Consider the following 24,245-nt stretch of genomic DNA (forward strand, 5'->3'; position numbering starts at 1 on the left):
CATCTTGAAGATGTCCCGCATATTAAACAGACCGGATTGTCTTCTCAAACGGCTTTTTCATTTTAATCTCTGTTATTACATTATACGGACTCGTATATTTGTTTTGTTGGTATTATACTACTATTAGCCTGGTGCTAACATCATAAAATCTTATTGGCATGCCCTGTGAATTTTTCCTTGAAACGAGGCTAATCGGAGCTTTGGCACAGATCGCTTTACTTTTCAAAACAAACCGTCTCAAATCACTTTACTTTTGGAAACAAGTTAGACTCCTATTAATTAGGCAAACATGGGGAAAATATGCCACATGGTCACAGTCCCTTACTCCTACCATATTAGGACTGCGATCTAAATTGCTGAGTGGTATAACAAGCGGTTTCCTTTCAGGCCACAGAGATAGCTTCTTCGCCCGTTTTCTTGCTTTACAAACTTTGCTGACGATGTAACTGTAGTCAATCTCTCAATGTCATACTTATAAGTCTCAATTTGTTCTGTGGAAGCATGAGTTGGATTGCCCGTATGCTTATCTAGCCAAATTATAATGTCTTCAAAAACTTTTTCTATGTTCTCATCTGTCTCCCCTGATGTTAAGCCATGCCACATTCCTGGGTACAACTTTATGGTCTTATCTTTGCTACTTGCCCTCTCATATAATTCCCTGCTTATTTCTGGGTCGGTCACTGTATCTGCTTCTCCATGCAATACAAAAAAAGGCAGGGTCACCTGCTCAAACAAAATCAGGTATAATAAGTATATTTATGAAGTCGTAATTTGATTATGAACTAGACTCAATAAAAACAAATGAGATTAAAACATAACCTTATATAAGCTGTCTTCTAGGCTCATGCTGGTTCTTAACATTTCCAGTGCTGTTTTTAGCCTGGGCTTGTCCTGGTATATTAACTTGTTTTTCCTTATCTGTAATGACCCTCGGAGGAAAAGAAGAGACACATTAGTTAACTCCAAAACCAAATAAGCAAGATCTTAAGTCTTAAGAAAGCCTCTCAATAACAATAGAAACTTGAAAAATTCACAAATATTGATGAAAGGGGTTGAACCTTACCCTCTGTCTTTTAGCAGGGTCTTTGAAGGCTGCATTGATGACATCCTTAGTGGGAACTATCTTCCACTTTGGGATTATATCTTCCACTTTAGTCAATATGTTGATCACCACCGGGTGTGGCTTCACTTTCTCTGATATCTGATTTATTGTTTCAACATTTGGATAAACATTGTTCAATTTACATATGTACGAAAAATGGAGTTGACAGCGTTATCCAAATATTTTTTTTATACCATTAGTAAGATTTATTTAATTTTCCAATGCTAAAATGAAGTTTTAGAAATTATTTAGGTCAACAAATGTTTCATTTCATAGTGTCATAGTTTCATACCTTACACATGGGCGCAACAAGAACTGCACCGTCCCAGAATGAAGGGTCCTTTCTGTGCAAAAGTAGGCTCACTGCCCCTCCCATGGACTCTCCATACAAGAACCTAGCCTTCCCCTTATACTCTTGGAGCTCTGAAATACACAATAAATCATAAAGCTGAACCAAAACTCTCATGTTTCATTGAGTTGGAAGCTTACCGCCGACAGACTTGAAAAAGTCATAACAATCATTAACGACGTTATCGAACTTCTTTATGTAACAACGAGCACCTTCAGAACGTCCATGCCCTTCATAATCGATGCCGTACACGGCATATTTAGCACACGCTAGTCTTACACCACATTCTACAACCAAACCAACAATGTAAGTAAACTCTACTCATCATTTTTATTTTTGTTGTTGTTGATTGTCCAACATTGTTAATTATTTACATATCAGTGTAAATATAAATGTTTTATCAGTTTTTGAATATTGTTTAGATCATGATGAAAAATATTAATAAATTCGATGATCTGATAAAATAATCAAATTAAGTTTAAACTGTAACTTCATTTATGTTTCAATATGTCAATTTTTTTCAAATGTATAAATTTAGATAGTTGTTCACTATTATTAAGATAACTACAATTGGTAGCAACAAAATGGTGTGACCATATTCAGCTTTGTCTGGCTGCCTCCCCATACCATGTCTGATTAATACTACCAACCTGCCATGGGATTTAATCTCCCTCTCACTCTTTGCTCCTTTGTTTTAATTTATTAATTAGTTAATAATAATAATAATAATAATAATAATGTAATAGTAAAAGCCAGAAAAAAAATCGAGAAAAAAATCTTATGAATAAAGCTCCGGAATACTAGCATCTAGATGATATCTATGTTTGTGCAGTATCGATTCCATTAAGATTAAATGATACGGACTAGGATGAAAATGCTTTCAATATTTTCAGAGTTTACAAGACAATTATATCTGATGAAAAAAAAAAAAAATACCACTACTAAATATTTTCAACATTTTCTTTAAAGAAATTCTTTTATTGGTTAATTTACATATATGATGAACAATACTCACTAAGCATTTTAAGTATCTAATTAATTTCAAACCAGTTTATTTAAAAATAAAATTTAAATTTTTTAACTTGGACTAAATTAAAAATTAATATAAAAAACATTAAAAATAATAATCAAAACAAACGTTGAATCTTAAATATTGCAAGCGCTTTCTAACATCATATTAGAAACTAGTTTATGCTTAGTATATAGATTATCAGGTAGTTTACCAAACATTTTTAATTTAATAAACTAGTTTATGAGCTGAAAATTTATATGTTAGGAATATTAACTAAGTAGCGTATCACTCACCAGCTTTATTATGGACTAGTTTTGCAATAGAAACCCAACAAATTATATTTTTAAAATAATTTTACTTATTTTATAATGTATCACTAAAGATGAAATCGAATTTGGTGAATTAAATTGAGTGAAAATAAAAATAAAAATAGAAAATTTAAAAAATTGTAGAAAAGCATGACCTTTTTTTAAATAGGGTGTGAATTATAGTTGGATCACGGTAGTGCTATATCTGAGGGGCATCTATACCATAAACTATCGCTTTCACTCCAACGCTACCCTTACGTTACAACACGCGATCCCATTCTTATTTTACACTTCATCAAATATTCAAATATTGCTACCCACACCTACCAATTCCTCAAACATCACACCTTTTCTTTTCTAACATATTCACCTCTATATTTTCCCCTTTTTCATGGAAACACTTTCAACCACTCACCACAACACCACAAATAGCTTCGCTATAATAATCAAATCTTTTACAATAAAACATAAAACTTATTTATGTGTGTTGTAAATTATAATTTTAAGTAGATAAAAGAAAAAATAATGTTAAATAAAAGGAAAAATATTCTGAAGGGAACAGAAAAAGAGATCGAGAAGATCATTAATTACCTCTCATGAAGCCACTGCACTCCATGCCATAACCTGCAAGAAATAATTAATGAAACCTAAGTAAATTAAGTTAAGCCGCACCTACTACTAAGAGAGAGAGAGAAAGTAGTTAATTACTGACCATGGCAAAGGAAAACCAGACCCATGGGAGAAGATGAAGGTAACCATTTACAGGTGAAAAGTTGCACTCCTCTTGAGTTTCTTCTGTATTCCTGAACTTACAAATTGTACAATCTCCATGTTAGATAATTAAGAAAGGAAGAAGAAGAAAACATAAGAGTGTGCAGAAATAATGAAGAGAAAGAAAGGGAAGAGTTACTTCGTGATATTCAAAATCTAAATCCATGGAAGAGATTCAGACTATAAAACCTTCTTTGCACCAATGGATCTGTAAACTGAACTTCTGCTTCAGTGTGATGAGAGTTGTGAATTAATGCAGAGAAATAGCAGAAAAAAGTCGGATATATAGCATAGAAAGATAGCAGAGAAAGAGCAGAGAAGAGAAAGAAGAAGAAAAAGCTTAGAGTCTCAACCCTTTGGAAAGAGACTGTAGCGAACTTTCTTGTATATAAAAACATTCATTATTATTTTTAATATTGTACTTTTTTTAGTTTTTTTCAATAATGAACTGTTAACCTAATCCAACGATAATTTTTACATGTGTAACATAATTTCATATTAAATTAAGTTCTTAACAACTAATTAATTGTAACCTTGATATCTTTAATTCTCTTTAAAATTAAATTAATTATTTCTTAACTTTGCCTTTATTGTTGATACTGACATTTGAAGCTTGCTAAAACATATCAATTATATACATTATATTTTAATATTTTGATCGTAAAATTTTGTAAAGAAATTATAATTTTGCATTCAAAAGTCATTTACTGATTAATATAATTTAATTTTTTAAGAATAGTATGATAAGAAAAAGGAAAAATGGTTAAAATTTGTTCATACATATAAGAAAAAAAAACATTAAAACTAAATGTTTAATGTTTTTAAATTTCACTCGTTAAAACAATTTAAGTAACTGATTCATAAATTTCATGCAATTTTTTAATATTTTTATTATTCGAAAAAAATATTAACGTCTTCAAAATTAAACTTTTAACCTATATTTAAAATTAATTTATTTTATATTTTATAAATAGTTATAGAAGTTTACCAAAACAAATTTAGGGACCTGTTTGAAATAACATACCACAGGAAGTTCGTGTTGAAATTCTATATGAATGTTTTTTAACACATTTTTTATCTGTTAAAATTTCTTAAAGTTATAAAATCAATTATATAGATATAGTAAGATTCATGATACTTTATTATCTTTAATGAGATTTAATAAATGAAAAATGTTTAGAAAATGTTTTGTAAGATTCTTGTGGCATTTGTGACGAAGAAATACTGATATTACCAAACATTTACTTATCGGAACATATTAAAGTCTACATGCATTAATAGTATGCTTTATTTGGTAAAACATTTAACCTGTACAAATTTTTTATTGTTATAACATTTATTTTATTAAACGACGTGGATTTATGAAAGAATTTAATGCTAGTTAAAAAGGTTAAGAATTATATGTCGAAGAGAAGTCAATAGTATTGTTTTTTCTTTCACTAAAAGCAATAATGCGGTAGGCTGAGTTTTCAAATGTTATAAAAGTGTAATGAAAAATGTTTATTGAATAAATAACGAAATTAAATATTCAAACTATTTAAGTAAACTATTTAAATGTTATTAAACAACATTTTAATAGTTAAAAATATTAAATTATCATATAGTTGTAATAAAAAAATTATAAAAAATGATAGAAAAATAAAAAGAATTGTTGATAATAAATTAACTCGCTTTCAATCTAACTTAAATGTGTTTAACTAACAGAAAATAAGTTTAATTTAATTTAATTTAAATTTTTAATTTTTTTAACTCAATTCAATTTAAATCTATAATAATTCGGATTAATTCACATATTAAACTCTTTTACACTTCTAACCAGATATATATTCCATTTGAAGCTTATCCAAATGTTATTCTATTAAACATTTTTCATAAGGTTAAATATGTTTTTAGTCCGGGACGATTTTGGTTTTAATCCCTCCTTCAAACTAAAGTACAATTTAGTCCTTCAACTTTAGAAAACTCTAGTTTTAGTTCTTTTTACCAATTTTTTTTAATTTTATTTGCGGTTTTAATCACGTTTCATTATAACATTTGGACTGTTTATCATTTTGCTTCACTGCTAACTAAAAAACGCCTTTAAAACAGCAAATAAAGTTAAAAAAATTGGTAAAAAGGACTAAAACCAAAGTTTTCTAAAGTTGAAGGACTAAATTGTACTTTAGTTTAAAAGAGGAACTAAAACCAAAATCGCCCCAAAATATAAGAATTAAAAACATATTTAATTTTTTTTATATTATTATATATTTTTATTTTCTTGCAAAACTACGTCCGATATCCTCTCTACATTTTTATGTATCATTTAGTATTTTTTTCGGAAAGTATATAGAAAAAAAAAGTAAGCATATATTTATTTTTTTCTCGTTTTTAAAACTTATTTAATTTTAAATCTTTGATTTTGTTTTATATTTTTTTCTAATTTTTTTCTTATAAAGTTTTTAATAAACCTCTCAATTAGGAAATGATTAAATATAAATCATCTTTAACCGATGATAATGCAGTCTGGTCCGAAGAAAGTTTCTTTTTAATTAAATATATCTTATTTTATTTTAACTATTTAAGTGTTTTTTTATTTATTTTAAAATGGTTAGTTTTTTTTATGAAAACAATTATTTACCAGGAGAAATAAATTAAAGTAAGATGATCAAACGTAATAAATTCATTCCTAGACAGGGTTAGATTCCTATACACAAACTTCATTTTTTTCTCTATAAAGAATGGATTCTTTCTCCTCATAATCGATTTTAACCTCATACATTCAATTCAAACTCGAATTCAGGACTCTCAAACCTTCTTCAACGAAACAACATAACAATAATAATCTCATCTCACGAAAAACTAAAACTCTTTTCTTCAAATTTCACCTATAAAAACCATAGCTAATTTCGTTATATCTCATAAATACAACAAACAATTCGCATTATGGCACTTTCATGGAGCTTGTTTATAAAACCACCATCGATGTGTTGTTGGATTGTAGTCAAAAAAAGCTTATTATGCATGTGGGAATTTGTAAAAAATCTTTAATTATTTTTTTTCAAAATAAAACAAGAGAATTTTTGTCTTTTCCTATAAATGAACAATCCACCTCAACAGATTTTCCCAAGTTCCGTGGATTACTTGTTCTCCCTCTCACCCAAATTCATAATTAAATAGTTTAAAAAACACAATTTCTTATTAAGTTATTTGAAAAATTAAATATGCAATATAATATTACAATTTAAATTATTAAATTAGTCTTTAATTATAACTGAATAACTTAATATTTAAAAAATTAATTTATCCCATTGAAGACTTATAATATATTTTAGAATGTTCATTTAATTAAATATATGTTATATATAAATAAATTTTTTGATAAAATTGCTAGACTCTTAGCTTATCTCATTTCATTTTGGGATCAGAGTAGAGCAGGTTGAATGTGAAATATAAGATTTGTTAGAATGGATAAAATGATTTATGTTTGCGCAAGAGTGCTTGAAATTTGAGCACTTATTTTGAATGTTGTTTATTATATGCATTTGTTAATCGAGTAAAAAAATAGTTTAAATTGTTTTAATTTTTAAAAATAATATTGAAATAAGTGTATGTGATCGGTGTAAAATGAATGAGGATTGGGAGTAATGATTGGTAATGATGATATTTCTGAAATGGTTAAATTTGAAGTATGATAGTTGCGTAATATTATTGGATTCCATAATTTTGATTAAAATTAGGTAATGTAGGACAGTTAGCATAAAGTGTGGCTGTTAATTGAGGTTTAGGTATTAAGCTTATTCATAGAGAGACACGTAGAGTTTATGTAGAGAGACGGAATCTTATGGAAGATGATGGTAAAGTGGTACCACATCACATTTCAACATCTTCTTTCCTATCAAAGTCCTAATTATATTTACATTTTTTTTATCAATAATTAAATCCAAAGTAAAATAAATAAATAAAAATTAAAAGAACATACTTTTGAATGGCATTAATCTCGTCCGGAATTGTAGATCACCAAACAAACACCTACTAACCTTACACGCTAATTTTCTTAATAGTTGTTAGCTGCTTCATTTCTTTGACTATCAATAACCACAGACACAATTTTTGTTTTTTCATATCAGCTTTTATATATATAATCAACATTTTTACTTTATATTTATTTGATACAGAGTCTTTGTTTAAGCAAAAGTGTTATTAGAAATTTGATTTTGAGTAGGAATTAATTAATTTTAAAGCATATAAATTGTTACTATAAACCTTTAGATACTTTTGTAAAGTTAAAATTGACTTAAAAATCTTTCGATATTAAAACTATTTAAAAGTTATTCTAACGAGATTTAAAAGTTAAACTAACCATGCTATTTGTAAGTTATTATTGAATTATTATTTATATATAATTTCACATTTAAAATGTATATATTTCATGTGAGAGAGATTTTACATCAATTAGAGATAAGATGATAATATATAAGGGAATGCAAATTTTATCTTTTTATTTTTTTATAATGTTTAAAAAAAATAAATTTATATACGATAACTCTAAAACATTTTCAATCTTCATCAACAACTTGTTTATTTTTAGATGACTAAAATATACTCTAAAAATGTCATAAAATAACTATTTTTTAAAATCTTTCTTTCGATTTGAGAGCTTTTCTTCTAATTACCTAAACAGTCAAAGATGTATTAAGTAAAAATATTTTAAAGATCTAAAGAGAGATGATACTTATAAATACATTGTGAAACTCAAGTATATAGATAAAATAATAATAAGTACTAAAATGAATAAATAATATACCTCGTCAAAATGTTATTTATAATGATCTCATGAACTTTTACCTGATTAAACCTATATCATATAGACATTACATTTCTTGAACAATTTACATTTTTCTAATCCATCTTATGTTTTAATCTCCTTATCAATTATATTTATCCTCGTTATGCTTTCAATTAGAGCTACGATACTATTACTATTATCTTTCATTGAGATATTTCTACAGATGTAATTTTGTCTTAAATCACAGTCATTTAAATTGAATTTTTTTTCTTATACATTATTATTTCATGTTGATCAAGATGATTTTACATATATATATATATATATATATATATATATATATATATATATATATATATATATATATATATATATATATGAAACAAAAGTGAGTGGGCAAATGTCACCTCAGACCTAAAAAAGCTCCGGTGACTATTTCTTACACAACTTTCATATAAACCATTATAATCCAATAAAAGGTTAAAAATATTATCTAGAAAGTTTCTAAAAACGATTTAAGGCGAGATTGAAATTCAATATCGAAAAAATCTTGGTCAACATATAAATATAGGTACTTAAATTTTCTCAATATCTACACATTAATACATATACAATTACTTCACCAAACATAATTTTTCTTACCTGTATACTTTAAGAAATCACTATAAATGGTTGAAGGAACACCGTCCATTTAAAAATAAAAATAATCAAACCTTAGTCACGAACCAAATTAGTCCATAAAAATATTTTTATCAATCGTCCAATTCAATATTGTGCTTAAACATTAAGAAAAAGGTAAATAAAAGATTTTTTATAGCAAAAAGACATTTATTAAAATATGTTGGGGAAAGATTGAATCTCGTAGAATTTGAGATAGAAAGAGATTCAAATTAAAATAAATAAATAAACTTGAAAAAGATGTGTGATAATAATTTTGTAAAAAGAGTTTTTTTTTTTTAATTATTAAAAACACTAAACAAAAGAAAGAAGGCCGGAAGGAGCAATAAAATTGGCTTTGCCTATATCAGAACATTTAATCATGTCAACAAGTTTTTCGAAAATAATTTGTGGCAAAATTTAAAAAAAAAATTATAAATTAAAATTAACTTATACAGAAAAAGAGAAAGATACAAACTACGGTAATTTATATAAGATGATTTTTACAAAATCATTTAAATGTAAATTAATTTTAATTTTTCAAAGAAACCATTTTTTTTTTTTAAAAAAATATTTTCCAATTTTTTTTTAATGTTTCTAAAAGGAGACCTTTTATTAAACAAGTATTTGTTATATTTTCAACATTTTAAAACTATTTTTAACAAAAAGAAATCACCTTTCTATATTTAATATAAATTATTTTAAAAAAATATAAAAATATTTAGCCATCTACAACACAAATTACAACGATTACATTTTTTTTGCAAAATTTTAAATACCTAAAAAAATAATTATGATTATTAAATATTGCAAGCCCTATATGTATAGCACACATTCACTGAAATTTTCCATACAAGAAACCAAAACGTATATAGGGTGGTTGCCTTTAATTTGCATATAAAGATAGTTACTAACATCAAATAAAATAATTTCTAGAAAAAAAAATCTCTTAAAATTAATTGGAATCACTTAATGAACTCAGATAATATAAATTTTCTCATTTAAAGAGTTTAGGCATGGGAGGCAAGTCTATGAATTATCGTTTTCATTTCATTCAATACTTTTCACAAAAGTCAAACTAACACTACTAAGAGAATCATAGTCCACTTTATACATTTGAATTTTATATTATGATTTTTTAATAAATTAAAACTTAATATCATTATTCATTTTAATTATATGTATTTATTTAACTAATATATACGTATTTCTATTTTTTATTTGATGTAAGTTATAATTTGAATAAAAATAATATTAGACAAATAATATGCACTATAGATTTATGTAAAAAAAAACACACACACATGTTATTGGGGTGTTGCTCCCTCCACCTCCCCAAGTGGATCTTGCACCTCTCTACTATTTTATTTTATTTCAAAAATATTCTACACATCTCCACTATTTTTTTATATTCTAAAAATACCCTACATCTCTCCAGTATCCTTAGTAATATTTCTTTTTCTCTCTCTAAATTAATTGAGCATTTACATGATTCAGATTTGAATTTGTGATATATTACAAAATATAAAATTAAGAGGATACTTCAATATTAGTACTTTCATCATTTCCATTTTATAAAATTAAAAGTTAAATACAAATACAAAATAATAAACATAATAATATTAATACTAAATAATTGTATATTATTATTATTATATACTAACTTTATAATGACCAAAGAACTAAATAAATTCTAAATCTTTAATAAATAACTTTTCTTATGTTTTAAATATTTAATAATATTATTATATTATTTATCTATTAAATTAAATATTTTATTCAAATTATTTAAGTCAAACATGTCTGTGAATTAAAACATAATATAATGTAAAAAATTATAGATATTATATGTAAAAGAAACACATATATATAAGCATTTTTCTAGAAATTTAGAACAAAATTTTACCATTTATTAAGTAATTTGAAAAGAAAAAAAAATATTCAACAGTGAACATAAGATTGAATCAAACTTATTTAAGAAAATATATCACAAGTTCAAATTTGAATAATGTAAATGTTCTATTAATGAGTCATGTAAATGTTCCATTAACCTATAGAGAGTAAGAGAAAGATTGTTAAGGATAGTGGAGAAGTGTATGATATTTTTGGAATAAAAAGTTAATTAAAAGTTAAAATTAACAAAATAATTATTTTAATTTAAAAATTATTTATTAAATAAAATGAAAGTGAAAACTTAAACTAGACACCGAATTGGAAAAAAACTTTTATTTAAAGCATAAAATTGAAAAAAAAAATATAGACATAAGAAAGAAAAATTCCCTTAATATATAAATATAGATACACACTATCATAAAATGTTTTAAGAAAAATAAATTAATTAATATACAGATTAAGAAAATAAAAAGTTACACAAATAAAGTTGTATAAATTGATTTGTATATAAGATAATTTTAATTAATGAATAACTTTCCATGTTCTTTTATGGAAATTTATTCATCTATGATGTTCTTGGTTCTGTGGTATTAGTTTAGCATAATAACATGGCAAGATGATTATAATGGTGAGATAGAGAGTGAAAGATTTTCATATAATTTTATTTTTGACTTTCTTGTTATCTATTGAATATTAAAAGTATATGTATTTTGCATTAATAAACAAGGAGATTTTTTTAAAACTGAATAATAATATAGATTATTCAAAACAATTACATTAAGTATTTGTATTACTCTGTATGAGTATGGTAAATCATCTTATATTAAGAAACAGTTACTAATTCAATATTCCATTTGTATCCTGTAAAAATAAAAACTACAAAATCTTTTTGTTTGAGTTTTATTGGGTCATCAAAGTGTCAAATACATTAACTCATTAACTCCTTAACTTAATTCAATTTAACTCATAATTATTTTACATGTTTTTTATTTATAAAAATAAGGTTTAAACCCTTTTTTTTTTTTCTAAGTTAAGTTCTGATGTTCAGTTTATTTCCCATTTTTAATCAACCTTTAGTTTTTATGATATAAAAAATGTACCAAATCAGTCTTCATGACAGCACTTAATGAACAATAAATCACAAGTTTTCATACCTAGATATCCAATATTTTGTGATTTGTGAACGAAGGTACTATGAACAACAAATCACTTAATGAAAAACTTGTGATTTGTTAACGAATAAGACTGATTTGATACATTTTTTATATCATAGATATTAAAGATTGACATTTTTAAAAGCGAAAACTAAACTGAAGATGACAACTTAACTTAGGGATAAAAAAAATGTTTAAACCAAAACTAAGTTAAGTGAATACACTCAATAATATAAATAAAACATATTTTTACTATTGCTTCTGCTTCTCTTCGTTAGCACGAATCTCTTCTACCAGGAAAATTAACTCATCTCTCCTTTCATTCCATCACATTCTCTCTGAAATTCTATTTCATTTAGACATTTCATCGAGCATTTCAAGGGTCTTAATGAATGATAATAAAGCACGAGTATGCTTGAGTTTTCTTCCTTCGAAGTGCAAAAACATTTATCTTTATATAGAATGGTCCAACAAATGGTAGCTGTAGGTTCATCGTGCTAAGCTAGCATTTCATTGCCACCAGAGAGGAAAAAGGAAAAGAGAAATATAGTTATGATAGTTGATAATCTGTCGAGAAAAAGGAGACAATAATATTACGCATTGATGGAGTGTTTGATTTAGGAAGTTGTGTAAGTACCATTACTTTTCTCTCTCTATATATGTATTTGCATACATCACATTTTTGGAAGCAAACAATAAGTTATTTAGATGCTTCATTTTGTCTTCTCGCGTGACATGTCTCATAGTATCACTTCTTTCCAAGTGCAGAGCCTCTGTTTCTAGACCCATATGCTGGTTGTTTTGTCCCTGATAATACTCCCGAGGATGTCACCCAGGATGTCATCCCTACTGTGTTGCAGCCAAGTTCATTGATGATAAACGGCTCCATACAGTTAGTCTTAATGATGGAATAAAGCAGGTATTTGCTTAGTGTGTATCTGTTTCTGAGAATAATCCTATATCCTCTTAAATTACGCTTTTTCATTAAGTACTTAGGTAGTTTTTTGGATGATATTGCATAATTTGATATGGATTTTCCTTAAATGCAGCTAGTTTTTTTACTGATGGCATGGATACACGCCCATACAGACTTCAGTGGCCTTCTTCGACCATAATATTTTGACATATCTCCTGAAATTTTATTTAAATTTGCAGCTGAGAAGCTTAAAGGTGACATTTTTTTATTTAATGGATGATAATCTTTTGAGCATTATCATTGTCAAATCTAAATATCATTGAGCAAAGTTTATTATCGGGACAATAGTGTCAGCCTAGAATCTGTTAAGCTCACATTCAAGTTAAATGGATCAGGATTTGGATTCTCTCGTGTAAGTATTTTCAAATGATTACAACATAGAAAGAGAAAGGTAGACACAAAGTACTTCAATATGTGCAATGAAATATTTGTCTATTTCTATTTCATTAAGGGAAAAACTTAGGAAAGAATCCGAATTCTATTAGAAAATGTTCTATACAGACTACAACGTTCTGATTATAGATTCAACAAAACCAGTTGCTTTGTTAAAAGGGTTTTGCGTCAAAAAAATCTGTAGATAAGGATGCAAGAGTTGTCTTTTTATTTTGTATTGTGCATTCACTGGGATTAAAACATCTAATTGTCTTTTTTTAAAGCTCAGATGCTGGAGCTAAGCTGCCCAAAGGTTGCATTTCACTGGAATAATCTGACATGGAGCAGACTATGCAATTTAAGGGCTATAGTGGTAGTAGAATAAGCATATGGGTCCTGCCGGTAATGAATCCTATCATTTTTCTTGCAATTAGTAAACTTTCGAAATCAAAAGCAAAGTTAGTGTTGGGGTAAGAGGGAGTCTTTGCTTGAGAGGTTAATCACGTGGGTTTATTCCTGCTCAGGGATTTCCAATGATTAATAGTTTGGCCACAGAAATCAAGATTAGTGCACAGATAGTTTAATTAATTCATTAAATAATTTTCTTCACCATGCAAACGAAAGCAAAAAGAAGTCATTTATTTTGCACAATCTAATATAAGACAATGGGTGGATAAACTCTTCATGAGCAAGGAATTTTGGATGGAAATGATCAACTATGAAAGGCTTGTAGAGAGTTATGTTAAAGATTTTGCATCAAGGCAGTATAACAGTATATTGTTTGCTGCACAACAGTTGTTATATTCTGATGATTATGTTATAAAGAAGCATATAAGCTTCATCTCACCCCAATTAGCCTCAAAGGATACTTGTATTGCTACAAGGACATGAGCTTCGTGGCATTATCCTCTAGACACAATTGATTATGAACAAAGTGTAATATCATTTCCCTGAGCAACTATTAATAATAAAACATATTAGCTGATTGTATTTTGGAGATGAGTAAGCTTGATCAAATGGTACTAAACTTAGAAGTCCATAAAGGAGTCCTAGTGCCAGGCCAAACTTGAATTTGGCAATAGAGTATGACAGATATCTCAGTGTGACATAACTCAATATGCACTAGACAATGCGAGTCAATGCACAATGCTGACATCTACAAATAAAATAAAAGTGGAAAGACAATAAAAGCGACCCACCACCAACCAGCAATCCATTTAGGGTTTCCAACCATGGTTGTTGAAAAATGGTGAAACAAAGCAATAGTCAACAGATAATAACTTGGTGTGAACAACGAAAACTCGTCCTACCAATGGGGGAGCTGGAATTTACTCAACTTAAAAGCTCACATGCCACCACATGACTCCCTGAATACGACTCAGTAATTCAAATTCATGGGTTAGGAACATCATTCTGTGTAATTAATGATACCAATTGTTTCAAATAGTTGGAGTCCAATTATTTTTATCTTTTTTAATTTCAAGGACAAATAATAAAGTGATGTTTAACACTTTTATTAGTAAAAACAGTTATCTTTCTAGACGATACAGCTGGTATATTTTAGGCAAATAATATATTTTTTTTATCAACAGGGAAATAATCTTATTTAAGTTGAATATAAATATTGTTGACATTTATATGCATAACATTGTACAACTTCTGTATACAAATATCTCTTTACTGTCACATTTAATGAACACAGTGAAATTTTTATAGAGTATTTTCTATTTAACATTTCTTGAAAAGAGTTATACATTATTAAAAATATAAATTAAATTTTAAAGAAGCTTTAAAACATATATTATTATCGTCTTTGTTATCGTTCATAATTGCAAAATTAATAATACTTTCCTTTATTTCATGCCTTGCAAAAAACTAATTACAGGGTCGTTGTTGAAGTGCTTAAAATATATTCACTTTAAGTAGAATACGTTCAAATAATAATAAATGGTGTGCCTTATCATGAAAATTAATAATACATTTTCCAATACACTGTTAGTAGATATCTTCTATATTAGATAAATTTTATATTACACTGTAGACATAACAATGAATTATGTATAAATAGCGTGCTAGAGTGGATCTCTAGAAAAAAGCGACATAACTTAGAAGGGAGGGTGTAACAGAAAAGATAAAAGATTACAATAATGAAATTTGACGGTTTCCTGAGAAACAAACGTGTCAAAGATAAATATCATATTCTTTTCCACAACCATAGGACAATGATAATATTTAAGGGGAAACAACCCCCACAAAAATACAACACTAGCTCTTCTAATTCTTCTATTTTGTAGCCTTTGCATGCCATTAGCTTCCGGAGCTCTACTAAATTCTCCAGCTTTTCAATTTCTTTTTATCTTAACCTTTTTCTTCTATCCTGCAAAAATGTTTATCCCCTTTCTCCAAAAGAAACACAAAACTGGGAATATTAAATAAAGGGATCAGAACCAAAACTACTGTCCATTACTTTTTCCCTCCCACTTTCGCCTTTTTCACGGGTTTGCCACTAGTTTTCTTAAACTTTCGCTTATCACCACTTCGTTGTTCTGATTTTTCATGAGGATTCACGTCTTCAAACTCCACCGGCTTTATTATAACACCTGGTTTCTTCACCACCTGCATATGTAACACTATACTTACAAAACGGCTACAAAAGATACACTCATCTTACAGTACTTTTCCTAAATATTACCACCCAATAAACAAAGTTCTTTCCTTCACCAGGGGTAAGCAAGACCATCTACATACTATTTTCAATTACTTTAAACAAAAGTTACAGCGTGATTCTCTTCGACACAGGAAAAAGTCAAGAATATTAATGAAGTACTTACTTCGGGTTGGTTAAGAGGACCAATTGCAGTTGCTGGATTAAATTCAGGTCCGATTGGCACACGCATGCTCTGTTCAAACACCTCTTTGGATGTAAACGGGAACGGCAGTGATTTAGTATGCAGTTTTTCAGCCTGCCATATCCAAAAGGAAATACAGAATTAAAGCCAAGACAAACTAATTGACCCACATAATAATAGGTACAGAACCGGTCAACATATACTGGAGCACGAGGCAGTTGGCAAAATTGTTCGAGTAACAAAGTTACAAAACTAGAACTCGACCATGAATACATACTAAATGAAAATTTTAAGCAATATAATACCAAATAATGAAGACAGTAGTCTTGAATAATGAGGTAGGAGTGAAAATTTTAATACAAATAATAATAACGATAATAAGTATTAATAACATTACTGTTCATACAAGTAAAAATGAGGAAATATTATATGACAATCCAAATAACTCCACAAATTTCTAATATGAATATGAATTGTTGCATGCATTGAAAAGAATACGGAAGGTTCAAAACCTTGTATATGATGACACTAACCTTCTTATCTATCTTTTCAGATATAATCACGTTTTTAAGCTGAGCATCCTTCCTCTTTTTGAGTGCCTCTGCCCTTTTTTTCTGGGCATCTTCATGTTTTTTCAGCATCCAAGATGGTAAACCTTTCTTTTCCTGTATATGTGTCCACTGGCCCCAGCCAGGAAGTAACAGAGGCTTTTCTGGCTCAGGATTTTCTTCCTCGAGGATCTCCTGCTTGTTCTTTTCAAAATCCCCTTCTACATCATCCCCTGCAAACGCTTGCCGAATGAGCTCCTCTTGAGAAGGAAGTTCATAAGGCACTTTAGAAACAGAAGACAGAATTCCATCCACCATCTGTCCCTCACTATCGGTATCACTATCCTCTCCAATTTCCTTTTCAGCATCCTAAGATATTAAAAGGATCAAACATAAGGCTAAACCAGTGACATGCTTTATACTTGTAACAAAATAGAAAGAGCTTATACTTTTTTATTTTGACTAACTGGCCCTGTAAGGTTTGGAGACTTCTTAATAGTTGTGTTTTCATTTTTGTTCTTTGCCTGCTTATCACAAATACGTAAGTACAACAGAACAACCACTTCATAAATGGAAAATATATTTCTTTAACAAAAGAAACCGATTAAAAAAAGAAAAAAAAAAAAAAAAATATATATATATATATATATATATATATATTAAAAGCACTCGAACCTTTTTCCACTGATCTGACACAAATATGGAAACTTCGCATGTAGTTTTTGGCCCAGGATTTTCAATAATATCATCAATGGTCTGTTAACAAAAAATGCATTAAATGTATCATCCATAGGGAAAGACATCAAAATAAGAAAAAAGACAAAATAAAATTTCCATCACCTTCAACAAAGATTCCTTGTGAGTATCAGTGTCTTCTTGAATTACAACCGAATCCTTGTTATGCAAAAGGTGACTTCCCATATTCTCCATGTTGTCACTTTTGCCGATTCCCAAGTCATCCTCACTATCACTGCCACCATAGCTATTATATGATTTTACCTTAACACTGGTATCAGATATTTGAGCTTTGGCTGGTCCAAATACTCTTCGGCCACTGGTAGAAGCAGCTTTTGGATCTCCTAAGCCATCAGAATTCTCTAGTTTCTTCAAGGAATCTTCATATTCTTGGAAAGCAAGGTTAGCTTCTTCGACAGCTTCCTCTCTTCTTTTCTCCAATCCACGCCTCTACATCAGATCAAAGGAAGACCACAAATCAATAAGAAAAACTACGATTTTCAATCTCTATATTGAATACTAAAGAGAATATATAGAAATAAAATTAACATAAAGCAAAGATAATACAATTCATTCAACAAGATAATTCACGTTAAAATAATTGAGTATTTATTCACAGTATTAAGAACAAGAATAACATTTACACAGAAATTTCTTTAAGACAGAAGGAAAGGGAAGAGGGCCGGAATGGGTGGTTACCATAAAAGGCAAAGAAAGCAATCCTGATTTGGGAACTTCATCCTCTTCCTCCAACACTTTCATGGTTTTATCTCTAGCTTTTCCCAAAAGCTTGTAAGCCCTCTCCTGATCAGAACCAGCAGAGTTTTCATCTTCATCCTCATCACTGGTATCTTCACTGCTACTGCTGCTATCCTTCATAGAGTGCATTTTTCTAGTCAATTCAGCATGTCTTTGATGTTGTTCAGCTATAGCCGCACGTGTTCCTTCATCTTGGCTATTTAAGCCACGTTGTATAATACGCTTAGCCCACCGATTCTGGTTTTTGTGTTTTAGAGTCATGCGTTCCTGTACCAAGTTGAAATTTTCAGTTAGAAAGGGATTGATAGAAACATTTTTCATGTTTTAATTATTTAAGATACACTATATCTTGGTAGACTACATTTGTTAAGAAATATATCTTGAGCTATTATTTCTTCAGCAATGATGATATACCTCGGCCCTTTCACGCTCTCGTTTCATGGCATGTTCTTTAGCAGCTTGGGGGTCCATTTGTATCTGAGAAGCTTCTGCTTTTAACCTATCTTTCTTCAACAAACGATGAAATGTTCTGGACTTGATCTTTTTAATATGCTTTGCCTTCATTTCATGACGAAAAAGAAGGCTCCGCATTTTAGCAATCCGATTTTGCCTATCCTTCTCATCTTCAATAGACACCTATAGACATAATAAACCACATAAAACAATTGATAAGGCGCAGCACATCAGTAATTTATTTACATATGCATTAAAAACATGGGTTAAGAAGACTATTAGTAAACAGACTTTCAAAGCTGTAATCGAATGCTCATTTTATTCTTTTACTCCAACAGGCACACATGGAAACATTGTATGGGACTTAGAAGTTAAAACTAAAATTGGGATAACATCACTCAATTATTAACTATGTTAATAGAATTCATACCTTGTTCATTTCAAGAAGCTTAGAACCATCATTTTTATGGGCATCCGTTACTTCATTGTCATAAACTAGTGCAGCTATTTTCTTCTCAAATTCCGTTCTGGGTTCAAATTCAGAAGCTATTGCTCCTACAGTTGAAAATCCTAGATTCACATCTTCATCAAAGAAAACAGTTGGAGCCTCTCTATTTCTCTGAATAATATGCTGCCACTTGCTGACATCTTTCTTTGATATTTCATAGGCTGCTGTCCTCTCTACCTTTGCTTGAACCGCCTTTGAAAGTGGCGCATGAACAATTCTACCGTGCTTCATAATTTGAAGCTGTCTCTTCCGAAGTTTTCCATAAGTCGGCTTTTCACTAAGAGGATTCAGTAGGTCCTCTATGCTAATGCGTGCATTAACTTCCCCAACATCACTACTAGGATTATATTCAGACCCTGGATATAGCTTAGGGATAACAAAGTCATTCATCGTCTTCTTTTTCTTCGTATTCTCTGCATTTTGATTATTAAGGTGTAAAACATATCGTTACAACAGAAAGATAGAAAAAACAGCAGGATTCTCTCTATGTAACATTAATGTAAACAAACTGGTCCAGTATTCCTCCTACATACTGCCAAAAATTAGAGTATATGTTGCACAGACACTACATGGACACGGCAACACTTATAATCTCCAAAATGCAGGACACAGAAACACAGATATACATCCATACATACATATATACATATATTGAACATCTTTACAAATTATTTAAATTGATACATTCAAAATCATCTATAAAAAAGTTAGTCAAATATAATTATGTGAACCTAATATAGAAATAAATCTAATCCTTTACGTAAAGTACAAGAGAAAAAAGGATCTAATCTCACCTTCAAAAGCCTCACCAGGCATACCAGTAATTGCTTGTAGCATCCTTGCATGCCTCCCATCATCTTCTCCAGAATCATCACTTTGAACATTTTCATCCCTCTTAGTCCCAATGTAATCACTGTCCCCACTTTCATCATCAGATTGCACATTCTCATCCTAAAAATACCAGTGAAGACATGAATGAAAATTATATGGTACAAACAGGACAAGTTAAATTTAAATTTAAAAATTAATTAACCTATCCAACCCAAATGTAATATTCCAAATGTATTTGAATATAAATCAGAGATGTGAGATTTCATAAGGCATTATAAAGATCATCACAGGTTACACATGAAATGCTGTGTTTTTTTCATCTTTACAATACTAGTAAGTTGAATATCTGCCAGACTGTATACAGACTGTATACAGACTGCACACGAACAACATGAAGAGTTTATATGACATTACTGTTGAAAAAGATCAAGAAAAGAGAAACCTCAATTTCTTCAGAGAGGTCATCGTTCACGGAAACAGGGTCGTAACGCTTATTTTTCCTAGACTCTTCCTCGGCCCTCTCTTCCTCGTATTCGTAAAGGTCGTTGTCGTCATCGGAATTGGCACTGTCTAAGGTAGTTGTAGGGTTTAAACGGTCAATCTGCTTTTGCAAAGAAGAAGGCAAACGAGGGCCTCTCTTCTGCCGTTGTAGGTTTTGCTTCTTCTTCTTTGACTTCTGATTTTTCCGGTTACCTCTCTCTATCTCTTTAAGCTTCATGGTTGCTGTAACGTTCCAATTCTAGAAGTCACAAAAATGAGGCAAAATTTAAAATTTCGTCTTTGAGTCAAAAATAAATTGAAAATTTTATTACAAGAAGACTTATTACAAATTTAAATCAAGCTCATCAAGTACTAAAGAAATTGTCGAGATAAAGTTGAGAATTCCAAAGAAACTTAATTTACTATAACTTCAAACATAATTGTCCATATCTCAATTTAAAACATCATTCCCAGAAATTTCTAAAAAATCATTATAAACTTCTTTTATTTTAACTCTCTTTCTTCTATCAATTCATTAATATCTCATAAACATTCATTTTCACGTTTCATACAAGCATAGTAATCAGATTTGGTTCCAAACAGAAAATTTAAGCACATGCTATGCGTTAGAAACTCTTTAGAGAATGAAGGGAAACATGGCTTTCATGGTACTACAATTCTTGAAGAAGAATTCAAGCAAGATCAACTAAGGAGTTCAAGTCATCAAAGATTAACATCCAAGACACATCTGAACAGTTCTCTCACACCAATCATGCATAGCAGCTTCTAAATTATTCCTTTCAAACCCAATAATCATACTAACAAGCTTTTCTACTTTAGCCTCATTTTAACTCACCTTGTTAGAAGTGGGTTTTAGGCCTAACTCAACCCCACAAAACCGACTTCTAACATGGTATCAGAGCTATGGTTAGAGCCTATCCTAACGATATTTGTTGGGCATATTGTTCCACCCGCTATTGGACCGTTATCGGACCACCCATTAATATCTAGTCTCACGCTCGAGATGTATATATCTCGACGTGAGAGGAGTGTGTTAGAAGTCCCACATTGACTAAAGATAAGGCCAATATATAATATATAAGTGCATATTATAAGTGGGATGCAGACCTCACCTTACAAACCGGACTTATAAGTTAAATTTCTATTTTATTTTTTTGTTATTTTTTGTTTTCCCCTTCGAGGATAAATCTCAGTTTTCTCAACTGGTATCTTCTAATGTTTCAATAGGGTTTCGAATTTTTTCTGTGTTTCCCTCTGAGATTCTCTCTGCTTTGGTTTTCTCAGTTTTTTTTTCCCTAATTCGCGGCTCTCCCAGGTTGAATTTGAGAGAAATGGGCACTTTCCCCTTTTGATCTTCTCGTCGAATCAAGCATCAAAATCTGAGCTTCTTTTGTTCTCCCGCTGTTTTTTTGATTTGGGGTGGATTTTTTTGTTATTTCTATATTGGGCATCCTAGTACATTGAATTGGTTCGGCATTCACTCGAATTTGCAACGTGAGAGCTGGAGAAGCTGCAATGAAGTGGGTATTCTCCAAGTAGCATTCAATTCGAGGTCGAATATTCAGTCCGTGCATGGATCCTGGAAGGGATGCAAGTGGTGTGGCAGGGACAGTTCTAATTCCCATGCGTTTTGTATGGCCATATGGAGGAAGGAGTGTGTTTCTCTGCGGTTCTTTCACACGGTGGTCTGAGCTTCTACCGATGTCGCCAGTGGAAGGTTGTCCAACCGTGTTTCAAGTTATTTATAATTTGCCACCCGGTTACCATCAGTACAAGTTTTTTGTTGATGGAGAATGGCGGCATGATGAACATCAACCTTACGTACCAGGAGAATATGGTATGGTCAACACTGTCTTCTTGGCTACTGATCCCAACTACATACCTGTTTTGAATTCAGATGTTGCACCTGGAAATAGCATGGATGTGGATAATGAGGCTTTTCGCCGAGTGGTGAGAGTCCGGTTGACTGATGGTAGTGAGGTGCTGCCTAGAATATCCGAAGCTGATGTACAAATCTCCCGTCAGCGTATTTCTGCATTTCTTTCTTCCCACACTGCTTATGAATTACTTCCCGAGTCAGGCAAGGTTGTTGCTTTGGACGTTGATCTACCAGTGAAACAGGCATTTCATATACTGCATGAGCAGGGAATTTTCATGGCTCCTCTTTGGGACTTCTGCAAGGGGCAGTTTGTTGGTGTTCTCAGTGCTTTGGATTTTATTTTAATTTTAAGAGAGCTAGGGTATCACGGGTCTAATCTGACAGAGGAGGAGCTTGAAACACATTCCATATCAGCTTGGAAAGAAGGAAAGTCTTATCTAAATAGGCAGAACAATGGACATGGAGCTGTGTTTTCCAGACGTTTTATCCATTCAGGGCCATATGACAATCTGAAAGATATTGCCGTGAAAATCCTCCAAAAGGAGGTTTCAACTGTTCCTGTTATCCATTGTTCTTCTGAACATGCTTCATTTCCACAGTTACTACACCTTGCTTCGCTTTCAGGAATCCTTAAATGCATTTGTAGGTATTTTAGGCACTGCTCTAGTTCCTTGCCTGCACTTCAATTTCCAATCTGTGCAATCCCTGTGGGCACGTGGGTACCCAAAATTGGGGAATCAAATCGGCGGCCTCTAGCAATGTTGAGACCAACCGCTTCTCTTGCTTCAGCCCTAAATTTATTAGTTCAAGCCCAAGTAAGCTCAATACCTATAGTTGATTAATGACTCGTTACTGGATATATATTGTCGGAGTGACATAACAGCTTTGGCGAAGAACAGAGCGTATACACATATTAATCTTGATGAAATGACTGTTCATCAGGCTTTGCAGTTAGGCTTTAAAACCCACCTTCTAACACACCTAAATCTATATTACACTTGACTGAAGCAGAACAGGTAAAACCCAAACAACCAATCACCATATACTCATTTATTCTTTTAATATATCATCTCCCAACTTCATACATTACTATCCACGCACCTAGTCCATACAAAAAAAAAAAAAAAACGTGACAACTTTCATACAATTTTCCAGAACCCATGTCATCATAATACACTCAATTACCCAAATACCTTAACTCCGACAGTTCTCGGAACATACACTGTAAAACCCCCTTTTTAACAATCCAATTCAAGTCATAAAATTTCCAGAACATACAATCCAAAATAACGAAATAAAAAACTCAAACAAACACGCCACTTTCTCAAACAATTTCAATGAACCCAAACATGAACATAATAGCTCCCATACCTGGTTCGAAACTTCTATCAGTAAAACCCTTGAATCGAAAAACCACTTGAATCAAAATCTTTCGCGCCTCCGTGCTCACGATTCTGCCTTGACCCTCTCTTCACCAACCTCTACTTTCACACTCTCAGAAATCACCCAAAACCCGCAACCAATAAATAAAAAGGACGAAAGTAAGCGAGCTTCTCTACAAAACTCCGATCTTTTTAAAATAAAAATAAAAACAAAAACACAAAACCCTTTTTGCTGTATCCAGCGTTCAAATTCAGGACCTCAGGTCCACACAACACACCGCTCCTAGGCCCAACATTTTCGTACATACATATTTTAGACATTTTCGTATATACTTTTCACATAATATTTATATACAATACTTTTACCTTACTATCACATGATATTAAACTAAATCTTATTTTAAAAATATTCTAATAACTAACTCACGTAAAGAAGATACT

The 24,245-nt window shown here is 30.3% G+C and overlaps 2 protein-coding genes, 1 long non-coding RNA gene and 1 pseudogene across 4 annotated transcripts; 2 read left to right on the plus strand and 2 right to left on the minus strand.

Annotated features, from left to right (window-relative positions):
• Positions 1–70: 70 nt before the first annotated feature.
• On the minus strand, positions 71–3,916 carry LOC106757898 (caffeoylshikimate esterase). 2 transcript variants are annotated; one of them, XM_014640751.2, is made up of 8 exons: positions 3,682–3,916; positions 3,484–3,574; positions 3,363–3,395; positions 1,592–1,738; positions 1,395–1,525; positions 1,064–1,201; positions 820–918; positions 71–723 (listed from the first exon to the last, which is right to left on the minus strand). In XM_014640751.2, exons 1-8 carry the CDS (start codon positions 3,706–3,708, stop codon positions 349–351), a joined length of 1,041 nt encoding a protein of 346 aa, XP_014496237.1. In that variant the 5' UTR covers positions 3,709–3,916; the 3' UTR covers positions 71–348. The 2 variants fall into 2 exon arrangements, with proteins under 2 accessions (XP_014496237.1, XP_022635052.1); XM_022779331.1 differs by having other exon boundaries at positions 3,484–3,579.
• An 8,349-nt stretch (positions 3,917–12,265) lies between these two features.
• Positions 12,266–13,289, plus strand: LOC111241382. The gene is made up of 3 exons (XR_002667332.1): positions 12,266–12,640; positions 12,780–12,930; positions 13,061–13,289. It is a non-coding gene; the product is annotated as an uncharacterized LOC111241382 (long non-coding RNA).
• Positions 13,290–15,479: 2,190 nt separating this feature from the next.
• On the minus strand, positions 15,480–24,082 carry LOC106757705 (uncharacterized protein C57A7.06). The gene is made up of 12 exons (XM_014640460.2): positions 23,794–24,082; positions 20,485–20,781; positions 20,006–20,162; positions 19,134–19,624; positions 18,665–18,886; positions 18,191–18,517; positions 17,597–17,941; positions 17,432–17,512; positions 17,206–17,280; positions 16,742–17,125; positions 16,191–16,322; positions 15,480–15,975 (listed from the first exon to the last, which is right to left on the minus strand). Exons 2-12 carry the CDS (start codon positions 20,758–20,760, stop codon positions 15,823–15,825), a joined length of 2,643 nt encoding a protein of 880 aa, XP_014495946.1. The 5' UTR covers positions 20,761–20,781; positions 23,794–24,082; the 3' UTR covers positions 15,480–15,822.
• Positions 21,524–23,528, plus strand: LOC106756966 (annotated as a pseudogene).
• Positions 24,083–24,245: the final 163 nt, after the last annotated feature.

Source organism: Vigna radiata, chromosome 3 (genome assembly GCF_000741045.1).
Source record: "Vigna radiata var. radiata cultivar VC1973A chromosome 3, Vradiata_ver6, whole genome shotgun sequence".
NCBI classification, from domain to species: Eukaryota; Viridiplantae; Streptophyta; class Magnoliopsida; order Fabales; family Fabaceae; genus Vigna; species Vigna radiata.

Bases quoted from the DNA above. Each gene is read 5' to 3' on its own strand.
- LOC106757898 (XM_014640751.2), bottom strand. From the start codon at position 3,708: ATGGATTTAGATTTTGAATATCACGAA. The intron at 3,575-3,681 runs GTAACTCTTCCC...TTGTAAGTTCAG, and splicing joins TAGATTTTGAATATCACGAA to GAATACAGAAGAAACTCAAG. The intron at 1,202-1,394 runs GTATGAAACTAT...ACAATAAATCAG, and splicing joins TTGTTGCGCCCATGTGTAAG to ATATCAGAGAAAGTGAAGCC.
- LOC106757705 (XM_014640460.2), bottom strand. From the start codon at position 20,760: ATGAAGCTTAAAGAGATAGAGAGAGGTAACCGGAAAAATCAGAAGTCA. The intron at 20,163-20,484 runs GTTTCTCTTTTC...TGGTATTTTTAG, and splicing joins ACCTCTCTGAAGAAATTGAG to GATGAGAATGTGCAATCTGA. The intron at 17,281-17,431 runs GTTCGAGTGCTT...TGTGATAAGCAG, and splicing joins TGTCAGATCAGTGGAAAAAG to GCAAAGAACAAAAATGAAAA.